Source organism: Harpegnathos saltator, unplaced genomic scaffold (assembly GCF_003227715.2).
Source record: "Harpegnathos saltator strain DR-91 unplaced genomic scaffold, Hsal_v8.6 scaffold171, whole genome shotgun sequence".
Classification (NCBI taxonomy): Eukaryota; Metazoa; Arthropoda; class Insecta; order Hymenoptera; family Formicidae; genus Harpegnathos; species Harpegnathos saltator.
Window position 1 is genome coordinate 1,182,157 of NW_020229952.1, and position 19,823 is coordinate 1,201,979.

Consider the following 19,823-nt stretch of genomic DNA (forward strand, 5'->3'; position numbering starts at 1 on the left):
GTTGAGCGCTCAGATAGCGCTCCTTTGATTCCTTTCGAGTAGACGAGCTCAATGTATGGAGATGACGGAGACACATTTATCTCACCTATCCGACACACTCCGCTCTCTCTCTCTCTCTCTCTCTCTCGAGCGTCAAACGACGGAGAAATGACGAGACGGGACGACGTTCAAAAATCGCGCACCGCCGCTGAATCAGTCACCGCGCAATCGGCGGCAAGATCGGAATTTCATTGTGCGACGAATGGCCGTGTGTCGTTCCTGCGGATCACTCCGCAGGAATTGAGTGATACGGGCCGGCCCGAGTCGAGTCGATCTGAATCTCCTCGCGATCTGATTGCGAGCGCTTTGTGAGAAATGGGATACAAGATTAGACCGTGCGCGCGCGCGGCCTGCGATAGACGGGCGTGATCTGCGCGCGGAAGCCGTGAGAGAAGCTGGAGAGAAACTTTGGTATCGTCCTGACGTATGCAAGTGCTCCGTTGAAGGATTCAGCGCCTGGCCTCGGCCAGGTGGCTGGCTGGCTGGCTGGCTGGCTGGAGCCGCGTTTGCGCAAAACACGCTTCCGTGGCTCAAATTGGGTGACCACCTCGTATGTAGGTAGCGGACGCTTTCGTAAATCATGAGCGTCCTATGTGCGGTGTGACGTCAACGAGGAGCGACGCTATTCTGAATTCTAATGCAGCCTGTAAAGAGAGCCGCGGAGTTGCCGTAGGACTTGCCGAGTGTCGCTCACCTTGTCCTCAGACATTTTCGCTTGTAGCGCCGTGCGGGTATCGTTGCGGTCTTGGAGGAGCGGATGACGGACATCGCGAAACTGATGAAGAAAATATCCTCCTTGCTGATTGAAGAGTGACCCGCGCGATCAATGCGTATACGGCGTGTCTCGTCTCGATGCTCCTCGCCGGCGATTTTTATCCTTTCCTCTTGTTCCTCGCAATCTCGTTGATGGTCTCGAATGGGTTTTTGTTTGAAATCCAAATATTGTGTTTTGATGCAGCGCGCAAATAATATATACACAAAGAGCGCCTATTTCCGACAGCGAGGTGATTCTTTTTTCCTCTTTCCCTCGACCACTTTGATTTTCCCGCTCTTTCGCGGGTTCGCCAGTCTGATCAGTTGTATTTCGCACTTGCAGCGTAAACTCGCGGATATGACTTTGATGTTCGACTGTATCCAACAGCCGAATGAACGATCGATATACGCGCCTCGCTAAGCGATTCGGAAACAGACGGCAGCGGCTCAACGGCCGCCTGCTGCCGCTATCGATACGTTGGGATTTAACGTCGATTTTCAAACGCTCGAAATTCGCCCTTGCTGAGCGCGGTGCCGGTCAGGGTTTCCAAGCGCGATACATCAACCTTTATTATGTCTGCGCCGAATGTCCATCGGTTATGTCAGCGTCGCGGCCAACACGATGTCACTCGTGAAAAGTTTTACCTCTCCACTCGCCTGTACCACGCGCTTTTCCGTCTTGCACATCTCTCGCCTCTCGTCGACCGAGTCACCTCTGTTTTCGATCAGCGCGAAGCACCACGTAAACCGAACCGCGAATCGTTCACGGTAATACGACGAATTCTGCGATAACATGCACCACGGCTTGCTTATAATATTTACTTTTCAATGAGCACTTTTTTTCATCTCCCGTTTTACTGCGAGACACACACTCATGACTGATCTAAATAACTGATTAAATTGTTATTGATTAAATAATACTTTAAATTATTTACGGAGAAAAATTTACGAAGAAAAGAGAATAAAATTATAAGTAATAAATTGCTCCAGTTCTTTCCTATTCGCACGACCTTGTCGCACTTTGCTCAAGCGTGCAAACCTTCTCGTTATTGCTCTAATGACATAAAATTACAAATTGTAGCTGAATGTGTTTCCTCTGCTCGCGCTGTAGCAGACTCAGGAGGGTCTACGCACTTTTTCGGAAACATGTCAAATTTCCAGAGTGATTCGTAGGTCGTTTTATACATTTCACACATGAGACGTGCTCATGTTCCACCGTCGATGGTAATATGGTGATAGAAATTTATCCCATGGTCCTGATCAGGTTAACCTCATTTGGACCTCATCAAGTCCCAATAAGGTAATACTATCGGGTCCTAGTAAGTCATGTAACGCAGCGTGGATATCAGGACCTTAGTAAGGATTCATTGTCAGGTCCTTATTGAGTTACCTTATGGAATTTTTATTACGTTTTCTTTTTTCAAATTATAGCTCCTGATTACTCGCCACGGTTATATTGGATGATGACATTAGAAATAAGAAATGACACGCTGAAAATTCTTTCATGTCATATCCAAATAAAAAGATATTTGCATGAAATAATATTTTAGATCGCTCGAGCATACTTGTAAAACGTTTCGGAAAAGAAGCATAAAATGAATATCATAAGATCATAAAGTATCTCACAAGTATGACAAGACATAAAGTAGTGTTAAAGAGAAGAGTTGCATGTCACGTTAATTTTACAACTATTTATTGACTGCTAAAGAAAAGGATAGTTTCTATAGCATTTTACAAACATATTCAAGTGATCTCAAGTGTTCTTTCAATGCAAATATCCTTATATTTGGAAAAGACACCCAAAAATTGCTTTGCTCAAACTTGATAATGCAAATCATATTAGGTACAATGAATAAGATCCCGACAAGGACCTGATCAACTGAACCATATTATATCACACACTAGGTTGGTACATTAAGCTCCTAATGTGGACCCAATCATTATAACCTTATAAAGGTCTTCCTTACTCATTTGTCGTTAGGGCATTATAAGGACTGACTTACTTAGGATTACCTGTCATTCACCCTATTAGGTCCTCATCAATGTTAAGGTGAACCTGAACCTCAAAATTTCTAGTCTGATATCTGTCGCGTTCGCAAACGCATCGACGTTCGTCTGAATCTCCCCAACACCCGCCACCGCTTTTGCTCGCACTCTCTTGCGCGACCTGCCTTCTCCCGCTCTCGGTGGTGATCCCGATACAATTAATTCTCGCTGCAGCTCACGAGCTCAATCAGCCGAACCTCTCACAGCTCGGCTCATCCCGACGTCGACGTCGCCGATGCGCGCCTACCGACCTAAGCTCCGTCGATCCATCGGCGGCGTCTCGTGTAATCTGCGCGCAAGTACCGTCGCGCTGAGTGCCGCGACGTCGTCGTCCTCCTCGGCTCGTCGTCTTCGTCGCATTAGCCATGCACGAGTGACCATAAGCGAGCGAGCACAGAAGCGCCGCGAGCGAAGCGATGCGGCCGCCTTTCGCTGTCGTTCCTCGGGGTAATCCGTTTAATTTCCTGAGTTAATGCGCGACTGACTGTCTGCCGCGAGCGTCGCGCTTGCGATCGCGATTGCAACCGCGCGCGCGCGCGCGCACCCGTAATGCATCTCGCAGACGTTGCCTCTTCCGCAGCGCCGCGGCACTCCGCGGACTTCGCCCCGCGGAAGACAGTCTTTGATTTACGGCGTTTATCGTGGGCGCGGCTGTGCCGGGCGTCGTATCGACTTTTTCCTCCCGGAAGGAATTAACGTTACACCGGAATTCAGTGCGTTCCCTTGCCGCGACCGCCGCCGATAAAAGCCGGCCAGGGTGAAGGGGACGGAGAGAGAGAGAGAGAGAGAGGACGTTCCTCGCGGGGACGTCGAGTGCGCGGAATTGTCCGGACCGATCCGACACGTCCGATCCGATTGTCATGGTCGTGTCCGGCTCATGACGGACAAGACACTCGTGGATCGATGGATGAACGGAAGAAACTGAAGCGGCCGAGGCTTCCTTCGAGCGTAATAACGGATATTCACGTGATGTCGCTTGGCTGACAGCTGCTCGTCATTGGCGCTCAAGCAGGATCCGCATCCTACGAGATAACCGCTCGAATGATTATTCATGCCGCAACGTCACCGCGAGAATGCTATCTACGGTGCTGCGCCGCCGCCTACGCTGCAGCGGCGGCGGCGGCGGCGGCAGCGGTGGCAACGGTGGTCGGTGAACCGAGGGCGGGTATGTTTTATGCAAGCGATTGATTTTAGCTTTGCATTACGAGGCGACCGAGAGGGAGGCAGGAAGACCGAGGCGGAGAATGATGGAAGGCGAGTCCATTGTGAGGCTGGCAAGAATCGGCCAGATAAAGCGAAGAAAGGCAGAGGACTCGAAGACGCGCCGCGAAAGAGAGAGAAAGAGGGCGAGAAAAAGGGGCGTCGGGGAGGGGGGGGGAGGACGAGGAGGAGGGCAAGAAAAAAGAAAAGAAGAAAGCATTAAAATGCTTTCTGCCCTATGTGAAATCGATGGCGCTTCTCGCCGGCGCGTGTCCCCCCCCACCGCTCCTCATTTACATCCGCGGCCTATAAATCGTCGCGCTGTAATTTATTCATTTTGGCAATGCTTTTTACGACTTTCTTGAATATTGCCCTACGCTCGACATCGATATGCGTTCGCGGTGCATAACAGAGAGGATCTCTCCTCGCCATGCGTCTGCTCCCTCATTCATAGGAGAATCACCGGAATTCGCTCGGAATAATGTATATTTTGCTTCCCCGCAGTGCTGCGGAGCGGCGGGAAGCGGGAACATCTCGCCGGTAATTTCACGCCAATAACATCGCCAATAGTATCGTAGTGTAGTAGACATAGCCGACTCTTGTTTCGTCGGTGCGTGCTTGTTTATATCTGATATTCTCTCCCTCGTTCTCTCTCTCTCTCTCTCTCTCTCTCTCTCTCTCTCTCTCTCTCTCGTCTTTCGGCGTTCGTGTGTTTGACCCAGAAACGAGCTCGCGGAAGTTCACGCGCAACTTTTTCGCCGCGTGTATAATTAGATGCTCGGCCGGTAACAAGCTCTTGTTGTTTTCGGTAATGCTAAAGACTGAGATAATTAGTGCAATACGTATAACGAGGCTCCGGCCGCGCGACGGATGGTGCCTCGCTCGCCGGGACTGCGCCGGGCGGCTCTGCTTGGACGTCAGCCAAACTTAACTGGGGTAAGAACCGGGTTCTGCGTCACCCACGGTCTCGGAAGTCTTCTCTTTGTGACATCTGCACGCTTCGCTTTTCGCCCCCGGAGAGGGCTATTGTGTCTACGTCATCTCTTCGTTCGGAAGTGTTCGACAAGGGGGAGGTGCAAAAACACAAGCGCGGGTTTGCTCGATCGCTGAATCGGACCCGAGACAGGGCCGCTGTCACGCTGACGCGTTTTACGCGATTAGCTCTCGAAATAACACGAACGACCGTTCGGCTCGCCGAGCGGCTCATTCGACGTGTGCTGTAAATATGGAGGATGATACATAGATATAAGATAGAATACATAACGATGCAAAATTCGATATATCGCGGCGGCGGCGAAACGGAAGAATTTACAGAAACATGACTTTACGCATAATTTATGTGCACCTTTCTTCTCTGCGGGGTGATCGAAATTCGCTAAATCGTATGAAATCGCGGTGAAACTTTTTCACGCGTTTGAGATTAGATTAGAGTCGACGGGAACGGCGACTAAAATGTCGATGGCAACGAAAGTTGCCATCGACGGTCGACAACACCGCGACTTCAGGTAGAATCGGCGAGTCAACGGAACTTCCGTTTCTTCCCCGCGTCGCGCTTCGCGCGATCTCCGCGATGAAGACAACGAAATCGGGCGTGTCCCGCCGCAGTCCGCTGCATACGTGGGAATGCATCGCGAGGGTCACGGCGGACACGGTCCGCCTATTTCCTACTCGCAGCAGCCGAAGAGCTGGAGATACGCTCTCTCACAGGACCGCCCCGGGCGCACTTGCGAACGAAGAGAACAGCTCGGCGGAGCCGCGATGGCGACGCGGCCCGATTTTGCGGGATCGACGAACAAGAAGACGGAAGCTTCACCATCAATTAGTCAGACGTCGGTGCGGTGTTTGTGCGCCTATCTACCGGCGGGACCTCGTTGGGATTTGCACTTGAATGCCCATGAATAATCATACGAGGGCATGATCGATCGCCCGTGAATCAGACACCGACGACGGCTTCCGTCGTCGTTCCGATTCATCGCCGATTTGACATGCCACGTCTCTGTTCATGATGGTACATCGATCCACCGTGACGCGCGCTGTAAAGGGCAGAACGAACTTTGCTTCTCCGTTCGCGTCCGCGCGCTCTTCCGCGCTCTTCTGCGATTGACGCAACGCGCGTCTGCTCTCCGCTTCTCGGCCACAGACTTCTATAGTAATGACCCCGATAAGTATGTACCGTCCTGGTGGTCCGACGTGGTCACGTCTGATTGGTTGAATCAAAACACATTTCTTCTAATTGGATGGGCCATATTGCTGATGTAGCCCCTCTCCTTGTGGACTATCAATTCACGCATGCGCAGACGTTTGATTCCCTTATGTAATACATACTTTTTGGGGTCAATTTTGTGCTACAGTAATACAAGGGAGATAGCAGTCTAGTTATACTATAGAAGTCTGTGGTCTCGGCTCGGCTTCTGCGAGCGACGTGCCGCTCGCGTCGCGGCCGAAGTCGCGTCATACGAGTCAGTCTCTCCCTGTGATTCCCGGGAAGAAACCCGACTAGAAATTTATCCTATGGTCCTGATCAGGTTAACCTCATTTGGACATCAGGTCCCAATAAGGTAATACTATCGGGTCCTAGTAAGTCATGTAACGCAGCGTGGATATCAGGATCTTAATAAGGTTCATAGTCAGGTTCTTATTGAGTTTGGTCCTTGTGGAATCCTTGTTACGCTTTTTCTTTTTCAAATTATGTCTCTTGATTAATCGCCACGGCTACATTGGATGATGACATTGGAAATAAGAAATGACACGCTGAAAATTCTTTCATGTCATTTCCAAGCAAAAAGATATTTGCATGAAATAATATTTTAGCTCGCTCGAGCATACTTGTAGAATGTTTCGTCACGACCAATAAATTATCGCACAACATAAACACGCACTGAGATACGCAACATGCACGCACAGAGTAGGCGACTGAACTGCTTCTCGAGCGTCTTTTTTCTCGCAGGCCTATATATGTGGCGCATTATAAAAATATTTTTTTATACTACGTCCAGTAGTATTAAACACATACACGCGCGCGCATACACACACACACACACACATACACACACACACACATGCACTCGTGGCACATACACACACATATTCATATTATATACATATAAAATTAATTACAAATGGTTTCTGTTAAAACTTGATAATGCAAATCATATTAGGTACAATGAATAAGATCCCGACAAGGACCTGAGATCAACTGAACCATACTATATCATGCACTAGGTTGGTACATTAAGATCCTAATGTGGATCCAATCATTATAACCTCAAAGGTCTTCCTTACTCATTTGTCGTTAGGACATTATAAGGTTTCTGTTAAAACTTGATAATGCAAATCATATTAGGTACAACGAATAAGATCCCGACAAGGACCTGAGATCAACTGAACCATACTATATCATGCACTAGGTTGGTACATTAAGATCCTAATGTGGATCCAATCATTATAACCTCATAAAGGTCTTCCTTACTCATTTGTCGTTAGGACATTATAAGGACTGGGGAATTACTCAGGATTACCTTTCATCCACTCTATTAGGTCCTTATCAATGTTAGATGAACCTGAACCTCAAAATTTCTAGTCGGGAATATTTAATCGTTTCTCCCTGAGATGGAGTAATTGGGGGGAGGACAAGTGTAAAGTAAATTTGAATATTTCCCGGCGATAAAATTACGAATTCGCCAACAGCCGCTGATTAGGAAGTAGCTTCGGGCTCGTTGAATAGTCATCGGAATACTTGTCGAGAAACGGCCATTATTGAAGACTTATTGGAGAATCATTCCGTGACGAGAGACCGTTTCAATTATTACCCCGCTCGTGATATTTCGGCGTGAAACGCTGCCGCTCGTCACATCGGTCGTCCCGCATGTGTATTCATCGTCGCGTATTTACCGGGATACCGCGCCGCGCGCGCGCCGGCTAAAACGCCTCGCATTATGTAGCCCCGGCAGCCTCGTTTACGTGACGAAGCCGCGACTCGGAATTGTTCTTTTACTTACTTTACGGCCCGCCACGCATGTTCGCCCGCTCTTTTCTCATGTCACACGAACGGAAAGTCGGCGAACACGGCAAATTGAATTACTTGGCGTTTACTTAGGCGTCTCGGCAAACTTCTTCGAGGAGGTGAAAGTCTTTTCTTCGTTCTACGTGAGTCTCCGCGTTGGCCCACCCTCCCCCTCCCCCCGTCCTCCTCCCGACCCTCTGTCGCCGCGCCGCCGAACGTCACGGCATTTTTAATGATCGCGCGAAGGTAAACGCGGCTCGCACGAGAACCGCGCCCGGCTCGCGACGCACCTTCATAAATTATCGAAAGTTCCTCGCGTTCCCTCCGCTCTCGTATTTCACGATGCAGTTAGTTGAACGCGATGTTGACTCGCGTTTAATTTCTGACATTCGCGTGCGTCCGTACGTTTAATGAGCGATCAGAACTAACTGGCGCTTGAATGTACGACCGCGTTGAATTAATTAAAAGCTGGCCAACACGGCTGGTGCTGCTGCAACGGGCAACTGCACAAAGGACGACGTGTGCATTCCGTCGATCTCAAATGGTAAACTTTCTCGATTCGCCGTACGATTTCACGGTCTCCCAAATACAAAGTGCGCGCCGCGATTCTCCCTTCTCTCTTTGAGAGAGCAAATTTCATGTTCGCGCTGGACCGCGCGCAGGATGCACTTCATCGCTGATCTTTTCGCGAGGCTACTCGCCGATGTATCACGCGAAGAGTTGTAATTTGCGTTTGCCTCCTCCCTTCAGTGCAGCGCGAGCTTGCTTTGCACTTGTTTACGCTTGTTTAAGGGGACTGGAGGGTCAGATCGCTGAAAAATCTTGCTTGTTTTTGATAATATTTTCTGACGAACTGAATAAATGTGCAAGAATGAAAATTTTAGGTATAGTTATACAACATATGAAGAGTAAAAAAATGTTGTTTATTAACAAATACTCGTATAAATATACGATATATATATAGCTGAAATATACTCTCCTTTTTTTTTTTTTTTTTCAAATTATCGCTTTTGCAGTAATATCTCGGCTCTCGGTGGTCCGATCAGAGCGAATTTTAGCTAGAAACCTTGAGGAGGCTTATCATTATCCGGTGAAGCACTGTAAAAAAAAAATCGAACAAAATTAACAAAATGGCAGCTATTATTAGGAAAAAATTGAAATTTTTCATTTCTTTTACAATAAAAAAATTAATATCTCGAAATGAAATATTTTGACGGAGTTGTCCATGGTTCACCTGAGAGCCACATGAACAAATATTATTGCTTTAATATTTCAAATCGATACGAAGCTCAGTCTCGGAGAAATCACTGCAAAAAGTTGAACAATAAATTTTCGAGAAAAACGCGTTTAAAATCCAAGTGGACGTATATTTATATGAGTATCTGTTCAAAAACAAAATTTTTCTATTCTTCATATGTTATTTAAATATATGTAAAATTTTCATTCTTGCACATTTATTCAGTTCGTCGCAAAATCATTGTCAAAAACAAGCACGATTTTTCAGTAATCTGGCCCTCCAGTCCCCTTAACAACGGGAACTGAAATTTTAACGCTCGTCTCGGTCGAATAGAGAGAGAGAGAGAGAGAGAGAGAGAGGGAGAGAGAGAGAGAGAGAGAGAATAGTTCGTCGCGGGCCTATAGGACTCGCAAAGTTCAGTCAGCGGTTCGAGGAAGTGATGACATGTATTATATATTAATACATATACACGCGTTTCCAAGTACATCTACGAGCATCGGACAGCGCCGAGAGAAATACTTCACGTCAGATTTTTCGGAAAATGTAGCGCGCGAGATAGAACAGGCGGGCGTGCAGCGGCGGATGCCAATCGACGGGACGCGAAATGTCGACGTCGAGCGAACTTCCCGACAATGGGACAACTGGCGAGTGAGATGGAAAATTTTTGAAGATCGCGACGCGTCGATGCCAGGGAGCACTGACGTCTCTGTATCGGAGCGTCGCCGGAATGTGACCCGAATCTCGGGACACGTTTGACACACTTCCGCTGCCAAGCGTGCCTCGTCGCTTTTACGCGAACTTCATCGAGCAATCGTTCGCTCGTGCTCGAGCTTTCGGGCGGCGCGAGGAACAGTGACGGAGTGGTTTCACCTCGGGGAAATTCGTAAGCTCGTGTCGAAAATGCCACAGTCAGATATATTTGCTGTCAGCTGTTGCGGACACCATCCGCGACATCGGAGCGGGGGCGAGGCGGTGTGTGCGAAGGTGTCGGTAGTCATCCAGAAAAAAAATATATATATATATATATAAACGACGATTTTGTGTTGGGTTACCGATCAGAAAAAGGATACAGTTTGTCGAGCTTCCACACACACACACATACACACACACACACGCACGCACGCACGCACGCACGCACACGCACAGGCGTACTCTCTCGCATGTTCGACATGTTGTGATATCGAGCTACGCAACGTCTCGCCGTCGCGAGTTTGCGGGATGCCAATAATATCTGCAATAGCGCCGATAATATCTGGCTCCGTCTGGCTAGGTTCGACAACCTCCGACTCCGCTCTTCAACCTTAACACGCGGGGTATCCTGTGTTCGCGAGTTTAGTGGATGCAATAATTAATCATTCGGCTGGCCCGATGCACCGACCGGATTAAAGCGACTGTGCCGAGCTGATTTGAATGCGAGATACGATTCTTTGCTTCAACTCGTCCGACGCCTCGTGCAATTCGACGATGGTTACACACATCACGTGTTCGAGGTGCATCAAGTTTCGCGATAAACAAGGCGGAATATCGCACGGCCGATAACAACGCGCGCTCTTATCGCACTGTAGGCGAATGCGGGAGTTTCGTGAGAGAACTTTTGGAAATGTTCTCGGAGGACTGACACGATCGAACAAGATTCATTATCGCGACTCTGGGAAGTAACTCGGACTCGTAACGAAAGGAAGACTGAGAGCAAAGTGAAAGGACGAAGGGAGAGAGAGAGAGAGTGGAACGAGTCCGTAAAGATCACGATGGAAAAGAGCAAGGCGTATCGCGACAGCTCTCCAAGGGGGTGGGGGGGGGGGACAAAGTTGCGCGCGGTTATGATCAAACGAGAATACTCTACGAGCTGCATGGCGGCTGCCGCTCGTCCGTCATTGTTACGATTTAATTAAGGAGCGCCGTGATCCTTGAAAATCCCGAATTACCGGAAGATTGCGGGAGTATTTCCCAATTAGCCGCGGCGTGTAGAGAGGCGTGCCGGGAAAGAATTATCACGGACGAGCCATCATCGTCCGCCGCCGGCGAAATCTCGCGCAAAACGACGTCGGCTGTTTTCAACGGCTGCCTCGCGGAATACAATGCCGTCGAGCTTCACCCTCGAGTTATGTTCCCTGCCTCTAGCGAATTATTTGACGAATCGGGAAAGTTCGGGACGAAATTAGCGCAACACTGCCAAGGCGAGTCGCGTGAAATCTCCGTTTCTAATTAAAACTTTCGATATCTCTACCGTGCCGCGCCGAGAGTCGTCGCGCGCGCCTCGTCACATCGAGAATAAAGAGTATCACTGGAGGGAGAGGCTCGTAGTTGGCTCAACGCAAAAAGCAAAACGCGAAAAAGAGAACGCGAGGAACGGGAAACAGGAGAAAGAAAACACGAGCAAATTACGGGCATAAAATAATGCTCTCGAAAAAAAGCCGGGGATAACCGGAAAACTGAAACGGCTGAAACGGCCAGCTACAAAGAGCGCTGCTATTCGTCACTTTCGTGTCACGGAGTTTTAACGCTCGCGTCTGGATTTTACCGTCCCGTTATTTAACAATGTAATCCGTGCCTGTGTGTGCACAGGGTGTTGCAAAATTGTAGATTTACGCGGAGTAGATTTAGATACTGGTAGAGCTCCCAAGAGTAAATAAGAAATTTCGGATATTTCTGGATATTTCGATCCACATTTGAAACTTCTTCATACGTAAGGTTCGTCGCAGGGGTTTGCATTTCAATCGCGCTTTCCGTGACACACGCACGTGACTGCGACGCGGCCTTGCCCCCACTCTCGCGCGGTATCAGCTGATCGTTCGACCACGCGCGGCCGGTCACCTGCGCTCACACCTGCGCGGTATGGCATTAAGAGGGCCTTTAACTCGGCGCTTTAACAGCCCTCTGTCTGTGCTGCTCTTTTTAGCAGACGATTGCAGCAGCAAAGTTTGTGGTGAATTTTAATCGGAGGGCTTTCTGCGCGACGCGCCTCTTTCGCTCGCCACGGAATCGTCCTTCGCGCGTGAAATTTATATCGCTTCCGCGTCTAAATATGCGTGCGAGGGCATTTTATCCGAGAAACGTTGAAAATCTGTATTCATCAAAACCTTCTCGCTCGATTTCACGAGTTCTGTCAGCCGGTCGGATCTTTCTACGTTTATAATTGTGGAAGACCCTCTGTACAAACGTGAGTCAAAAGTAAGGTTCGTAAAATTTGTATAGTATAGATGAAAAGAAAGAAATCGATATTCGTGATCAGTACGCGGTGAAAATTAAAAAAAACGTGGAGAATTATATCGGCCCTCGAATAGGACAGGATTCAATATTGGAACATTCGATATTATCAGCTTTACTTTCCGAGAGGCTACCTATATTTTACATTATTAACAAGATATTTTAACGCTAACGAATATTTGATACACACACTTTAGCGAGCGATGGATAAATTGTATGAATTTCGTAAGAATAGAAACGAAGCGCATTCACCTCCGAATGAGGACGATTTTATACATTGAAACGTCATTCGCGCACGTACGCTCGTTCTACTCATTTCCGACGCGATTCCGGGCAGGAACTTGCTCGAAAGACTTTAGCTGGCCGCTTGTCTGTAAGTCATTTCACGATAAATTCACGATTAAGCCAAAGAGCCGACTGTACCGTGATTAGAGACTGATACTTCGCAGCAGGCCCAGAGAGACCGTCGCCTTTGCAGTCGGCAGTTTCGCTCGACGAGTCGTCCAAATGTCGCGCCATCTAAAACCCAACTTCCCGACGTCGCTATGCACGTAGGTAGCTGGCTGTGCGAAAGCTCGAAGCGAAACGACTGCAACTACCGTCGCCAACTGGCGCCGCGACACTAACATCATTCGCATATACACACGTGCGCGTCACTAACGCCCTGCAACCTGTTGTTTTAGAGCTGGCCGAACTTTATAATGGCGCGCCTCGTATGCGTTTCGCCGAATGTCCGACATGGGATTAGACTCGAGAGCTTAAAACGCGCATATACAGGCGAAAGCTGCGGGACTAACCGGATAGACCGCGAATTTCGTAATTGCGGCGTGATGGGTTTTAGCGTGCCCACGAGGCAGGATCAGCAGCTCCAGTTCGTAATTACGGCCGCGGACAAGTGCGTCGAATACGAATCTCGGCCGAGTTTTCCTCCCTCCCTCCGTCCCGTCGTCGTTGTCGTTCTCGTTGTCACTCTCGCGCGACTGATCGTCGGAGCAAAAACCGCGAACAATCGCGAGCGTGACGATTCCCACGGAGTTGCGAAGTTTCTAAGTCGCCGCGAGTAAACCAAGTGGTTTACACGCGCGCTTGGCCCGACATGAGAGACGCCGGTCGGAGTTGCCGCTGTTTAACTGATTCGCCGGGGAGAGTGAGCTGCTGAACAGCGCCGAAGTGAATGACAATTAACGGACCAGGTTGCGCGACTCCTATATTTGCACAGCGTACGAAGATACGTTTAGCTCCCGTGTCATTTCGCGCGCGGCGCCTTCATTTCCATGCGCAAATAATATTCCGAGCCAATTTTGCTAACCCGGCCAACGTAGAGCTCTAGTCGGCGCTGGTATCTACGCGCACCGGTCCGTTTTACGAACAAAGAGAGAGAATGGTAGTGAGAGGGGGGAAGAGAGAGAGAGAGAGAGAGAGAGAGAGAGAGAGAGAGAGAGAGAGAGAGAGAGAGAGAGACGGAAACCTTTACGCGATCGGCGCTCAATTATCTCGCTCTCTCGCTTTGCATCAGTTTTCGATCGTTGTCGGAATAATTGCTTCTCTCCCTTCAGCTTGCTAATTGTAACTGGCGGGTATATGGGCGAATTTTTGACGGAGTGCGCTCCTCAATAGATATTGAATTCCCGGCTCTGCTGAGAAAAAGTTTCTCCCTTTCAACCCGATCTCAACCCGAGGCGCGTTTAGCGACCCATTTAACGTCGCGGATCTGCAGGATGCACATAAAGATCGCGTTTGCTCAGTTTTCATCGACGACGACGAGGAGGGGGAGGAGGAGGAGGAGGAGGAGGAGGAGGAGGAGGATGGACTCAAGTCGCGAGTTCCACGCATCCGTGCGGGAGAACGCGCGCTCTTCAAGTTTAATACAAATCCCGGCCGCGCAGTAAGCCGTCTGCTTTCGGGAGCTGCGACGCAGAGGGGGAGAGACTGATGATGACATTTTTTCTTGAACTTGCTAGCTCCCGGTTCACATTCGCAGCTAGTTCGTCAAAGTTGCGGCGCGGCCGCTTTTGTCCCCGCAATGCGAAACTGTCCCCATCGAAAATGAACTCGCGGTGCGCGGACGCGGCCGCTGCTCCTGCGCTCTCTTCTTTTCCTCGCTTCTGCCGTTTCCAGGTGCAAGCTGCTGTTTACGACAAGCCGTATCTCTCTATCTTACCCGTGCCTTCCTTACAGAAATTTTATTACACCCTCGTGCACACGCGCGCACACATAACACGCACACACTTATACTCGCACCCCGTCCGGCCGGGGTGTGCTTGATTTACATTCCGCTTCCAGGAGAATTCAGTTCTCTGCGAACGGTTTGTCCATTCCATCTGCTCGCGTAAATATAGAGATGGAGGGGGGAGGGGAGGAGAGAAACACTGTAGACGTCGAGTCGCGATGCCTACTGAATTCCGACGCACAGCCGAAGCTGCTGCATCGCCACCGAGATGCGGACGTCCAATACCCGCGAGTCATTTGGCGAGTCTCTCTCTCTCTCTCTCTCTCAGCACAATCGCTTATAAAACACGGAATTATGTTAATTTTGAGACTCCCCGTGTTACACGTCGAACGCGGCAAAGTCGTTGCGCGATCTTTTCTTCCTTTCTTTGCCGCTTTCCCCGCGATGGGAGACATGGTCGCTTTCTGAATGAGAGCGAAGTAGTTCCGGTCAAGAATGGAAGAGAGAGAGAGAGAGAGAGACCTGCGACGATATCTGCGCGGAATGTTACTTTAAGTAATGTCATCTCTCACGATTGGATTCCTTTAAATAGACTAACCGAGCCCCAGGAGACCGGCCGGAGCTCCGGCTTTCGAATCCGACGAGCGTTTTACGTCAGCGAACCTTTCCCCCTCCGTTCGCGTGGTTCGCGAGGGTGTAAGTCGGATTGCGGATGACGGCAGGCGGACGGCGGGGACGAGAGAATATGCGAAACGCATAATCAAACCTCGTCGCAAATTGCGTCTAGCGACGGCGATGTTTTCGAGCCGGGGTCGTTTACCCGGCGAGACCTGCAGCTACGGCGAATGTCGTCCATTGTATGTAATAAGGCTTCCAGAACAAACAAGCTGCGAGAGGAGACTCGCGCACAAGCGGCCCGCGATAGGAGATTTTACGGGATCACTTGCGACGTCCTTCTATGGACGCTGCTGCTTCTCGTTGTTTATTAACGTCTTGGAAACTAAAAGGATTCCGTCGTGCTTCTCGTCCCCCATGGTTCTCGGTACGTCGCGTCGCTCTGCGCGAAACTTGCCGTTTGTCTAATCGGTTCGATGCAGCTCGGGCAGGGTGTTGCGTGTTCAATTGTTTCGCCGCACTCTCGGGGTCTTTCTAAAAATCCGCCGCCACTTGACGGAGTTGAGTGCGATCTCGCTCTCGTTGTCGCAGCAGCGGAGGCTGCGTCCTCGCAGCAGGGGGATTTACTTAAGGAGTTTAATGTCTGAGATAGTTAAGTGTCGTTCTCTCGCGCACAATAATCGCGCGGCCGTTATACGATTCCGCCGGCGGACGATCTCTCCTCGCGGCGTTGTATCCACCATTGTGGAGCTATTACTCTCGGAGAAATCTTTCGCGCATTTTCTTGAAAACTTTGCCGCCTTGTAGCCTCCGATTTTCCGTTGCACGCGCTTCGGCAAACTTCGTCCCGGGGAAAGTTCCCCGGTCGAGTAATAAGGAAACTGTCAGAAGACGGCGGCCGTTCGCTGGAGGACCGATCCTGAAAATTTCGCCGCGCGAAATATTCAGGATCGGTCCTCGGCAATAATCGGCGTTGCGAAATTTTCGGCGTAGCTCCGCGGCGCAGAAGTGAACGCTGCCGAAGTTATTAACGAAATCATTTCTGCATTTTCTTGCAGGTGAGTTTCCGCATCCCCGTGGACTGCAAAAGCCAGGGAACTTGGCACCCGGCCAAGGTAGGACTCAGCTGCGTACACCCGTTCCGCTGATCTCGCGATTTTCAATAGTCGCTTTGGATATTGCGAGGGGCTGTATCGCTTCCGCGACGATTCATTTTAGATTCTTACGTTGAATCTTGATCATGAAACGAGGGCAAACGAGGACAAACGAGGACAGAGCTGTGCCACGGGAAAATATTAAAACAACGATGATTTAAGGATAAGGGGAGGGTCAGATTGCTGAAAAATCGTGCTTGTTTTTGACAATATTTTGCGATGAACTGAATAAATGTGCAAGAATGAAAATTTTAGGTATATTTATACAACATGTGAAGAGTAGAAAAATTTTGTTTATTAACAAATACTCATATAAATATACAATATATATAGCTGAAATATACTCTCCTTTTTTTTTTTTTTTTTTTCTTCAAGTTGCCGTTTTTGCAGTAATATCTCGGTACTCGGTGGTTCAATTTTATAAGGAGGCTTATCATTATCCGGTGAAGCACTATAAAAAAAAAATCAAACAAAATTAACAAAATGGCAGCTATTATTAGGAAAAATTTCAAATTTTTCAATTCTTTTACAATAAAAAAAATTAATATCTCGAAATATTGAAATATCTTGAAATATTTCGACGGAGTTGTCCATGGTTCACCTGAGAGCCACATGAACGGATATTATTGTTTTAAAATTTCAAATCGATACGAAGCTCAGTCTCGGAGAAATCACTGCAAAAAGTTGAACAATAAATTTTCGGGAAAAACGCATTTAAAATTCAAGTGGACGTATATTTATATGAGTGTTTGTTCAAAAACAAAATTTTTCTACTCTTCATATGTTATATAAATATATGTAAAATTTTCATTCTTGCGCATTTATTCAGTTCGTCACAAAATCATTGTCAAAAACAAGCACGATTTTTCAGTAATCTGCGACCCTCCAATCCCCTTAAAGCCAAAGTACAAAATGTCAATCTAACGAGAGAATTTGTCTGTAATACATTTGATTCGAAGTCATTTTTTCGCTACTTTGTTCAAACGCTATTTGGCATCTTTGAAAGTACATTAATCGCGCACGAGCACCGTACAATACCGTTGAGGAAAGACCCGTCCCACTCGCGAAGTCGCGGCTGCAGGAATATAAAAATTATAGTCTGATTTCGCACGCAAAGTCGGGTGGGGAACTCCATTGGAGATTTGCGCGCGGAGAAAATCGCGCGACGATTTCGCGAGGTCGTGAGAAAATTTCGCAAGAGTCTTTCAATATTCGCCCGTTGCGGCTTCCAGAACGCTCGCAGCTGTGTCCTAAAGTGCAATAGCTGGCCGCAAACGTGACTAGACGGATGCATTTCTGTACGCGCTCTTCCGTACGCTCTCTCGTTTGCTCGGAAACATAAACACCCACGATAGTCGCGTGTGATTGCGCCAAGTTACTCGAGACTCGACCGATGAAATGAATGGCGCATAGGGGACACGTGGCAACTCTCCGGCCAAGCATGTCGGCGGCTCAACTCGCGATGCAACTTCGAGGCGGCCGCCGCCTCATATTTTCTCCGCGGGTACTGCATTTTTCCGTTGTAAATTCCGGCGCGCGTCACGTTCTTTGTTCCACGAGAACGCGCGTCGCACAATTACGTGGAGCATAAGGAAAGCGAGGAGCCTCGAGCGACGACGCTTTACAAAACCGACTCTTTGTCAATGAAATAGATTATGCACGTCCGATTATCCTTAAATGCTGCAGGAAGAAGAACCGTGACGCAATGCTAGGGGGCGTTTCCTCGAAACCTCCCATTGCTTCAGTCGCATTCGTCTCATCGAACTCAATGGCCGACGAAAAAAAAAAGAAAAAAAGAGCGGAGAAATTACTTCGAATTTACAATCGCTTGAAGAGTATAAAATATACACTCCTATCTGATTTGCCATCGTTTCATATGCTACACTCTCTCTATGCTCACGGAACGATCGCTGCGAGTGCCGAAAGAACGAACAACGAATGTCGATTTTAATTACTCGGACGGAGAAAATTGTGCTCTCCGCGCGAAAGTAGAACTCGCAACGCGTTCTGAAACTACGTACACATGCGCGCTTCTCGGCAGAGTGCAGAGAGAGAGAGAGAGAGAGAGAGAGGGCGAAAATAACGCGCTGCAAATGATTTCACTTTGTATAATCCCTTATTATCTTCTTAGCGAGAGATTTCAGCCGAAAGTAGATTAATCCCTCTGCGCCGCACCGCGCGAAAAGATTAGAGATTTATTTCGCCGCAGGCGACAAGCGCGATAGGCGAGGCGACGCTACGTGGTCGACGTTGACCAAACGAGACAGGTGTTTGGCGTGATTGATGAATTAGTCGATGTAGCAGCGTATATTGCAGTGCGAGCTGGCTTGTAGACGCATTCATACACGCTTGATGTTCTCGATACACTATTGATATTCAGATTCCATAGAGGATATCAGGAAGTTGCTTCGTCGAGGTAAGCCGATTGGCAGCGAACCGTCAAGCATTCGCATCGTCTGCCAATCAGCTTACGTCAAGGCATCGCACAAGCACACGTACAAACACACGCACGCAGACACATTTACACGTACCCTCGCTTGTATCTGGTTTGGATCGTCCTTGCGCGCGCGCGCGCGCAAGGGCGGTTTAAGGAAACCAACCAGGATATTTGTAGCCCGCAGCACGTGCTTGAAAGGTGTCGACTAAGTTCGATGGCTTGACTCGATAAGCCAATAAACCGCGGACTCAAAGGCTCCCATCGAGCTCTGCCGCTCGATGGACGACGGGTGCTTCGCGGCGAGCGGCGGGGAGCAGCGGGGAAGGTGGGCCTCTGGTAAAGGGCGAGCGATAAATAAGGCAGCGGGGAGGCAAGAAAACCGTTCCGTGAGGTTTTAACGGTGCACCGGCGAGTCATTGGCCGTTGGTAAACGAAGCATGTGTTGAGGAACGGAAGGCGGGCTACATTATTCTCAAGTAGCGAGCTCCCAGCGCGAGTCCGGGGTCATTAGCAACGCTAATTCTCCCTATATTTACTCGCTCTCGCCATCTCGTAAAGAGTGAAGTCGCCCTTTGAGCGACAACGAAGAAACGATCGCGGCATTTGCTCAGGCGCGGTTAACGCCGCAAGACACGCCGTGTGTGTGTGTGTGCGTGTGCGTGCGTGCGTGCGTGTGTGTGTGTGTGCGTGTGTGTGTGTGTGTGTGTGTGTGTGTGCGCTAAAAAGCAAGTCTCTCCCGCTCGTCGAGTGTCGCGAGACGGCCGCAAAGAGAGTCTCTCTCTTGCTCGCCGAGCAGCCGGCGAATGCTCGCTTCGCAAACACGCGCGGCTCCGTAATTGATTTGTATATCGCGTTCGCCGAGTCGCCTCGTCCCTTCATCGCCGGTCCCGCCCATCGGCCCGCGAGAGCCACAGTTTTCCCACAATCGAGAAGACGGAAACGTCGAATCTGAAGAAAGGTGC

At 49.0% G+C, this 19,823-nt stretch overlaps 1 protein-coding gene across 5 annotated transcripts in view; it reads left to right on the forward strand.

Annotated features, from left to right (window-relative positions):
- Positions 1 to 19,823, forward strand: part of kuz (zinc-dependent metalloprotease kuz) — a 134,639-nt gene that overhangs the window by 62,044 nt on the left and 52,772 nt on the right. For 4 of the 5 annotated variants that reach the window (XR_003112653.1, XR_003112654.1, XM_025297169.1 and 1 more), the window contains exon 2: positions 16,329 to 16,385. The exons of the other annotated variant lie outside the window; for it this stretch is intronic. Coding sequence is in view for 2 of the 4 variants with exons in the window: in XM_025297169.1 (XP_025152954.1) it covers positions 16,329 to 16,385 (57 nt within the window). In the remaining 2 variants the exon portion in view is untranslated. The remainder of the gene's footprint in view (positions 1 to 16,328; positions 16,386 to 19,823) is intronic. 5 annotated transcript variants of the gene reach the window in all.